This window comes from Carlito syrichta, unplaced genomic scaffold (assembly GCF_000164805.1).
Source record: "Carlito syrichta isolate Samal-C Ts95f unplaced genomic scaffold, Tarsius_syrichta-2.0.1 Scaffold306978, whole genome shotgun sequence".
NCBI classification, from domain to species: Eukaryota; Metazoa; Chordata; class Mammalia; order Primates; family Tarsiidae; genus Carlito; species Carlito syrichta.
In genome coordinates, this window is record NW_007251074.1 from 71,272 (window position 1) to 80,630 (window position 9,359).

General features: G+C 51.4%; 1 protein-coding gene across 1 annotated transcript; it reads left to right on the forward strand.

Moving 5' to 3' along the window:
* Window positions 1–547: 547 nt before the first annotated feature.
* On the forward strand, window positions 548–694 carry GNGT2 (G protein subunit gamma transducin 2). Its single transcript, XM_021715308.1, has one exon. It carries the CDS (start codon window positions 548–550, stop codon window positions 692–694), a length of 147 nt encoding a protein of 48 aa, XP_021570983.1.
* The last annotated feature ends 8,665 nt before the right edge of the window (window positions 695–9,359 follow it).

A 9,359-nucleotide genomic window follows, 5' to 3' on the forward strand; every position in this document is an offset into this window, starting at 1 on the left:
CCAGCCTGGGCAAATTGGCGAGACCTCATCTCTACAATAAATCAAAAAATTAGCCAGGTGTAGTGGCGTATGCCTATGGTTCCATCTACTTGGAAGGCTGAGGCAGAAGGATCGCCTGAGCCCAGTAAGTCAGGGTTATGACAGGGGTGATTATGCCACTGCATTCTAGCCTGGACAACAGAGTGAGACTCCAGCCAAAAAAAAAAAAATTAAGATACTAGCCAGGCACAATGACTCATGCCTGCAATCCCAGCACTTTGGGAGGCAGAGGTGAGGGATTGCCTGAGTTCAGGGGTTCAAGACCAGCCTGGGCAACTTGGTGAGACCTCATCTCTACAACAAATCAAAAACTTAGCCGGGCATGGTGGCACATGCCTATGGTTCCAGCTACTTGGAAGTCTGAGGCGGAAGGATCACCTGAGCCCAGCAGGTGGAGGCTGTGATGGCCATGAGCGTGCCACTGAACTCCAGTTTGGGCGACAGAGTGAGACGCCAACTAAAAAAATTAATTAAATAAATAAATTAAAGAAAGAAACAAGAACTGTTCATGTATTTTGTGTTCACACAGATTTCCAAGACAGGAAAGGAAATCAAGGAGTACGTGGAGGCCCAAGCAGGAAGCGACCCTCTTCTCAAAGGTGTCCCCGAGGACAAGAACCCCTTCAAGGAGAAAGGTGGTTGTCTGATAAGCTGACAGCACCGTGCCCCACCCCGAGTGTCTGCCTTCCTCAGCCAGGACCAAGAATCCCAGGACACCCAGGGACCCAGGGAACTTCACCTTCTTTCATCACAGAATGAGTAAAGATACCTGAACGAATACATTGTGAATCTGTCCCCCAGCCCCACTTCCTTCCTTTCTTTCTTTTTTTTTTTGAGTTGGAATCTCACTCTGTCACCCAGGCTGGAGTGCAGTGGCATGCTCACAGCCACCGCAGCCTCAACCTGCTGGGCTCAGGTGATCCTTCTGCCTTAGCCTTCCAAGTAGCCGGAACTACAGTCATGTGCCACCATGCCCAGCTAATGTTTGGATTTATTGTAAAGACAAGGCAAAGTTGCCAAGGCTGGTCTTGAACCCATGGGCTCAGGCAATCTTCTCACCTCGGCCTCCCAAAGTGCTGGGATTATAGGCGTGAGCCACTGTGCCTGGTCTAACCCCCACTTTCAAGTTTTTCCTCCCGTTACCTCCCCCATACGCTGAGTCCCTGCTGACCCCACTGGGGAACACCCTAAGGAGAGCGTGGCCGGCAGAGCAGTGGGCCCCGTGGGTGGCAGATGTGAAGAACCTGCCACACTCTGAGCTCCCAGAGAGCCGCCTCAGGAAGCACTCATTCCTCCCTAGAAGCTCTCCGTCTTTCCCTCCCCTGTCCTCCTAGGAATAACACATTTTCATACCAGAGATGTTTAGGTCAGGGACCCAGGCCAGGGGAAAGGTCTCCTCCCATCTCATGTCTCACCCTGTGTCCTCTTCCTAGTCCCTGAGATCACCCCAGGCGGCCTGATGACAGAGGAGTTTGTGGCGTTCTGACTTCATGACGTATTTGATATTGCTGGGTGTGTGCTAGTGCCAGGCACCACGGATGCAAGAGAGAGCAGGACCAACATGGCTCTTGTTTTGGGCAATTTAGTAGAGAAGAGAGGGAAAAATTTACAACTGAGTCCAACGCTACAAACAGCAAGGCCAGGGCAGTGTAGGAGCGACAGCAGAGACACGTGCAAGGCAGGAACCGGGTCCATGAACAGAGCCTGGGGAGGGAGGTTGGGACTGAGCCTGGAAGGTCCTTTCTTTTTTGTAGATTTTTGTTTTGTTTTGTTTTTGAGTTCAGGCTGGAGTGCAGTGGCATGATCACTGCTCACCACAGTCTCAACCTCATGGGCTCAGGCGATCCTTCTGCCTCAGCCTCCAGTAGATGGGACTACGGATGTTTGCCACCATGCCCAGCCAGGTTTTTTATTTTTTATTTTTTGAGTCAGAGTCTCATTTTCTCACCCAGGCTGGAGGTCCTTTCTGTGAACTCAGCTAGAAACTTTCTTCTTCATTTTCAGGGTAGCAGGAAGCCTAGGCGGGTGTTTAAGTAGCCATGGGACAGGCTTTGATGAACAGAGGGGTGGTTGGACCCTGCTGAAGGCTAGGGATGCAGTGATGGGTGAGACGGACTCCTGGGCCTTGGCAAGGAAGGGAGAGTCTGAAGGAGTCACAAACAACCAACACTCAAGATGCCACGCGCTCAATGCCACATCAGAGAGGTCTGCGTGGGCTGTGACGGGAGCCCAGAGGAGGGCTTCCTGGGCCCGCTGAGTCCTGGGAGGGAAGGCAGGAAAGGTCTTTAAAAACGTCTCGAGCAGGGGGTGGTATCTGGCAGTGAGCCCTCAAGGGTGCTGTTGTAAATGGGTAGATGGATGGGTGTGAATGGTGGTTGAAGGACAAGTAGATACAGAGGCAGAGGCTGGGCGTGGAGGTTCACACTTGTAATCTCAGCACTTCGGGAGGCCAAGATGGGAGGCCAAGATGCTTGAATCCAGGAGTTCAAGACCAGCCTGGGCAACATCACAAGACCTCATCTCTACAAAAAAATAATAAAAAAAAATAAACACACACACACACACACACACACACACACATACACGGGCATAGATACGAGGGAAAAAAGAGCCATGGTTGGAATGGGAGCACCACTCAGGTTGGGGTGGGAATGTCAATGTCAAGAGCGAGGCCTAGGTCCTTAGGTTATGCTGTTAGAGAGGGCTTGGGGGTGACCAGAGATGTCTCGTTCACTGAACTAAACCAACGTATTTGCTGGGAGTGACTTGGTCATGGTAAAAGGCAATGTGCTGCCCACAAGGTTGACTGGGGAAAGAGTGGGAACAAGGAGGCAGTTCTGGGGGTGATTGCTCCATGGAGAGAGGTGGGAGGCTTGAATTCGGGCAGAGGTCACGTCTGGGGTTGGGGGACGCATTGAAGACTTCTTTGGGAAATAAGGTTCTCAGATCTTGACATTTCTTTGAGCAATGGGTGAGGGAGAGTGAGTTGTCAAGGATGACATCCAAGTTTCTGGCTTGGGGGACTTACTAGCTAGGATTGAAAGCGAGTCTCTAACATAACACAGTGATCCTACATACTGCTGCAGATTCAGCTTCCCTTCCCAGCAGGCCACATCCCAAAGGCTCGGAAAGCATGAGGTTGTGGGACCGCTGTGCTCAGAATCTAGGATAGTGGGTAAATATTCCAAATGGCTCCAGCAGTAAGAAAGGGAAAATAAACTGGGCTCGGTGACTCAGCCTGTAATCCTGCGCCTTTGGGAGACTGAGGTGAGTGGATTGCCTGAGGCCGCGGGTTCGAGACCCGCCTGGGCAGCGAGACCTCATCTCTACAATAAATCAAATAATCAGCCGGGCGTGGTAGCGCGCACCTGTAATTCTGGCTACTCTCAAGGCTGAGGCGGAAGGATTGCCGGAGCCCAGCACGTCGAGGCTGCAGTGGCCGGGAGCGGCCACTGCACTCCAGTCTGGGCTACAGAGTGAGACTCCAACTCAAAAAAAAAAAAAAAGAAAGGGAAAATAGTCAGGCATGGTGGCTCACGCCTGTAATCTCAGCACTTTGGGGGGCTGAAGCAGAAGGGTCGCTTGAGCACAGGAGTTCGAGGCCAGCCTGGACAACATAGTGAGGCCCTGATTCTCCAGTCGTTTGGCTGTGGCTTCCTTCTTCCACCTACATGTTCCTCGTTCTCCTACCTTTAAGACAGAATCTCACTGTTTGGGGTCCTTGGTCCAGGCAGGTGACTATAACTTTTATTCCCAAGGTAGAGTAGCAGTTTCTTTTTTTTTTGAGTTGGAGTCTCACTCTGTTGCCCAGGCTGGAGTACAGTGGCACACTCATGGCCACCACAGCCTTGACCTGCTGGGGTCAGATGATCCTTCTGCTTCAGTCTTCCAAGTAGCTGGAACTACAGGCATGTGCTACCACGCTCAGCTTATTTTTCTTTTTCTTTTCTTTTTTTTTTTTTGAGTTGGAGTCTCACTCTGTCGCCCAGACCGGAATGCAGTGGCCGCTCCAGGCCACCGCAGCCTCGACCTGCTGAGCTCCAGTGATCCTTCTGCCTCAGCCTTCCAAGTAGTTGGAACTACAGGCACGCGCTACCACGCCCAGCTAGTTTTTGATTTATTGTACAGATGAGGTCTCGCCAAGTTGCCCAGGCGGGTCTCGAACCCGCGGGCTCAGGCAATCCACTCACCTCAGCCTCCCAAAGGCGCGGCATTACAGGTTGAGCCACCGAGCCCGGCTTGGCTTATTTTTCAATTTATCGTAGAGGCGAGGTCTCACCAAGTTGCCCAGGCTGAACTCATACCCCTGAGCTCAGGTAATCCTCCCAAAGTGCTGGGATTACAGGCTTGAGCCATCGCGCCCGGCAGTTTCTTTAGTTCCTTTCCTTGGGGCATTGTGCCCAGGTGTCCTCTAGCTCCTTTCATACATTTCCTGGACACCCCTGAGTCTCAAGGTCATCATCGATCCTCTTTTTTGTCTGTTCCCCCCCCCCAAATATAGAGATGGAGTCTCACTATATTGCCCAGACTGGTCTCGAACTCAAGTAATCCTCCTGCCTTGGTCTCCCAAAGTTCTGGGATTACAGGCATGAGCCACTGCGCCCGGCCCTCCATCTGTTAGTTTAATGCCGTAAGGAGCCTCAAATGACTAGAGATCTCAGCTTCTACTTCAAAGGAATGATGACGTTGCATCCTGTGACAGCGTTCCTTTCTTGCACACCAGATCCTCACACCACCCAGCTAGGAGCACAATGATCATTCTGAGAGCGGGTCATGGACGCCATCTGAGCATCGAGCCCTGCCCGCCTCTACCCCACAGATCCTTGGGATTTTAGCCATGAAAGAGAAGCACTGTGGGTTGTTCCTGGTTTTATTGGGAACACAGCCCGCAGCCTCTTTGATAGCACTTTGTCTTGGCAGAGTAGTGTCTCCTACTGGGCACTACCCTGTGTCTTTACCAGATGAGCATGTTACTCTGTAAAGCCACCTGCTTCCAGAGGAAAGACACATGGTGGGACTGGCAAGTCCTGTTGACATTAGCCCCTTGCTTTACTTTTTTTCCCCCTCAGTAGTGTTGTTGTTGGTGGTGGTGTTGAGTCAGGGTCTCACTCTGTTACCCAGGCCGGAGTGCAATCACAGTTTACCACAGCCTCGACCCTCTGGGCTCAGGTGATCCTTCCACCTCAGCCTCCCAAGTAGCTGGAATTATACCATAACCACACCTGGCTAATTTTTTTATTTTGTAGAGACGAGTTCTCCCTGTGTTGCCCAGGCTGGTCTCAAACTCCTGAACTCAAGCAATCTTTTCACCTCAGCCTCCCAAAGTGCTGGGATTACAGGTGTGAGCCACTGATTATTTGGAAATAATCTGAGATTTACAGAAGAGTCACAAAGATAATACAGAGAGTTCCTATATACCCTTCACCTAACTTTTTCTAATGTTAACCTCTTATAGAACGCTGGTACTATTATTAAAATTAAAAAATTCTCATTGGCACAATACTGCTAACTGAACTCTAGACTTTAGTTGGATTTCCCTAGCTTTTCTACTAAAGTCCTTTTTCTGTTCCAAAACCCACATTACTGTTAATGCTAAGCCTTCTTTTGCTAGGAAGGGCTTCCTGGTTAGAATAGCCTGGTCTAGGAAACTATAGCTGTCTAGAAGACATTCAGCCAGACATGGTAGCTCACACCTGCAATCCCAGCACTTTAGGAAGCCAAGGTGGGAGAATCACTTGAGTCCAGGAGCTCAAGACAAGCCTGGGCAACATAGCGAGACCTCATCTCTACAAAAAAAAAAAAAAATCAAAAACTTAGACGGGTTTGGTGGTGCGTTCCTGTAGTCTCAGCTACTTGGGAGGCTGAAGCGGAAGGATCACCTGAGGCCAGGAAGTCGAGGTTGTGGTGAGTCATGATCTCATGATTGTGCCACTGCACTCCAGTCTGGGTGACAGAGTGAGATGCTGACACACACACACACACACACACACACACACACACACACACACACACACACACACGACATTCCCTGAGTCCATAAATGGTGGTGTTGACAGGGAAACGGCAGATAGGGAACGCAAACCCACCTTCCGATGAAGCACCTATTCCAGCGAGGACAATCCTCCGACCCTTCCACTGACCTGCCACCAGAGAACTGGACAATTGCCTTGAGGTCTGTACCATAGGAAGGGCTCAGGGTTGTCACTTGGGCAGTGATGGCGCTACCCTGGCCTTGATGAAGTCCACGCACAGTGCATCTGTGCACATATGGCCTCTGTCCTTGCCTCTCTGGCTGCTTTGTTTCATGAACCAAAAAGGCTGAGACAGTCACCCCGTGTCACCTCCTGCAGGAAGCCTGCTTCTGAATATGTCCGTGACCCGTGGTTATGTGGTTGTCTTTATTCTCTGGGCCCATCCCACGAGGTTCAGCCACATAGAGCTCCCTGATCCCCTGTCTTCCCTTCTTCAGTCAAGCGTCAAGACCTTGATCATCTGACCAAAATCTTAATTGCTCCCCAGGGATCAGAAAGGAAGGAATTCCTTTCACTGCTGACTCTCTGGCCCACACTGAGAAGGGCAGGTCTCAAAGGGGACTCACTAAGATCTAGCCACCCTGTGTGTTCAGGAACTGAGTTGGGGAAGAAGAGAGGAATCGGAGTGCACATCAGGAAGTAAGATGTTCAAGACCTAGAGACTGCTTGCCTGTTGGACAGACGGAGAGGAAACTATGTTTTGTTTTGTTTTTCTTTGTTTTGTTTTGTTTTTTGAGTAGGAGTCTCACTCTGTTACCCAGGCTGGAGGGCAGTGGCACGCTCCGGGCCACCGCAGCCTCGACCTGCTGGGCTCAGGTGATCCTTCCTCCTCAGCCTTCCAAGTGGCGGGAACTACAGGCGTGTGCCACCACACCCAGCTAATTTTTCTTGATTTATTGTAGAAATGAGATCTCGCCAAATCGCCCGGCCTGGTCTCGAACCCCTGGACTCAGACAATCCTCTCGCCTCCGCCTCCCAAAGTGCTGGGATTACAAGCATGAGCCATGGTATCAGATGCTGTTTCAAATACATACGTAAGAGGGCTACATGATACACTGTAACTGAAATTCTGATGACCCTGAGCAGTAAAAGGTGTCAAACGAGGAAAAGGCAGGGGAGGGAGGGAGCGCTCTGAAACTCCTTGACTTCCTGCTCAAGCAACTTGGAGCTGAATCCTACTCAAGCTTCTATCCCTCTCCTTCCACACTCGCCCAGGGATTCCTGGGATGGGATCCCTCAGCTCCTGAAGACAGGGAGGGGGGACAGCTGACTGGTTAATGCAGCCTCAGCTCCTGGGGCTGGCAGCTGCTCAAAATCCTTCCTCGTGGATCAGGAGGACCAGTTCCACCCTCCCCTTCCCTGTGGTTCCTGGATCTTACTTTGAAGCCTGGGAGGGAGTGGGGTGGGGACAGGGATTACCCCACCATGACCTCAGAGCCTCCAGGGGAGTTAATCAGAGCCTCCTGCCCCACCCCTACCCAGATCCCTACCTGGAGACCCAGGGACAGGGCCAGCTTTATGGGCATTGGATTCGTGATGCCACACCGGGCATTGCTTAGAAAGGCCCACACTAGGTCTGACACTCTCCTGTCACCATCTTGAAATTCTTTTTTAGCCGGGCTCGGTGGCTCAGCCTGTAATCCCGCGCCTTGAGAGGCTGAGGTGAGTGGATTGCCTGAGCTCACGGGTTCGAGACCCGCCTGGGCAACTTGGTGAGACCACATCTCTACAATAAATCAAAAAATTAGCCGGGCATGATAGCGCGTGCCTGTAGTTCCAGTTACTTGGAAGGCTGAGACGGAAGGATCGCTGGAGCCCAGCAGGTGGGCACTCCGGTCTGGGCAACAGAGTGAGACTCCAACTCAAAAAAAAAAAAAAAAGAAATTCTTTTTTTTTTTTGAGTTGGCATCTCAATCTGTTGCCCAGACCGGAGTGCCGTGGCACGCTTCGAGCCACCGCAGCCTTGACCTACCTGCTGGGCTCTGGCAATCCCTCTGCCTCAGCCTTCCAAGTAGCCGGAACTACAGGTGCGCGCTACCACGCCCGGCTAAGAAATTCTTAACAATTTTCTAACAAAGACTCTACTTTTTTTTTTTCTTTTTTTGAGTTGGAGTCTCACTCTGTCATTCAGGCTGGAGTGCAGTGAGGATCACGGTCCACTGCAACCTCAACCTCCTGGGCTCAGATGCTCCTTCCACCTCAGCCTTTCTTGTCTCTCCTTTTTTTTTTTTGGAGTAATCTCACTGTTGCCTAGGCTGGAGTGCAATAACAAACTCATGGCTACCACAGCCTTGACCTCAGCCTTCCAAGTAGCTGGGACTACAGGAGAGTACCACCATGCCCGGCTAAGTTTTTCTGGTTTTTGCTTATTGTTTTTTTGTTTTTGTTTTTGTTGATGGGGGCCTCCCAATGCTGCCCAGGCTGGTCTTGGACTCTTGGACTCAAGCAACCATCCCGCATTGGCCTCCCAAAATGCTGGGGTTACAGGTGTGAGCCACCACGCCCTGCCTTTCCACTTTATTCTCTGCCATATCACAGAAATGGGAGACAAGGGTGACTCATCGCCTGTAGCTCAGGGCTGGGGAAGCAGGACCTAGGGAGGCCAGGAGAGGAGAGAGAGAAGGAAAGAAGAATCCCACAAGGTCTGGCCTCTTCCTGACTCCCCCACCCCACTCCTGTCTAATCTTGCTAATTCCTCTAGTTCCTGATGGTTCCCACCTTATAAACCTCTCACACATTCATTTGTTTATTGCTTTACACCCTCTGCCCTGCCCTCAGTTAAAGCCCAGCGAGGTGGCTCATAACAATAATCCCAGCACTTTTGGAGGGGAGGCGAGAGGGCTGTCTGAGCCCAGGGGTTAAAGACCAGCCTGGGCAACTTGGCAAGACCTCGTCCCTACAATAAATAAAAAAATAAGCCGGGCATGGTGGCACGTGCCTATAGTTACAGCTACTGAAGTGGAAGGATCGCCTGAGCCCAGCAGGTCGAGGCTGCGGTGGCCTTGAGCATCACTGCATGCCAGCCTGGGTGACAGAGTGAGACTCGACTCAAAAAAAAAAAAAAAAAAAAATCCAGGAGCTTCCCCTCCCTTCCAGCCAGCCCCACTGCAGCCCACCCTCCAGGCTGCTAGTGTGTTCTCTGTGGCTCCCTTGCTTAAAGCCCTTCTTGTCTCTTCCTCCCTGTAAAACCAAATCTCGAAGCCGGGCTCGGTGGCTCAGCCTGTAATCCCGCGCCTTTGGGAGGCTGAGGTGAGTGGATTGCCTGAGCCTGCGGGTTCGAGACCCTCC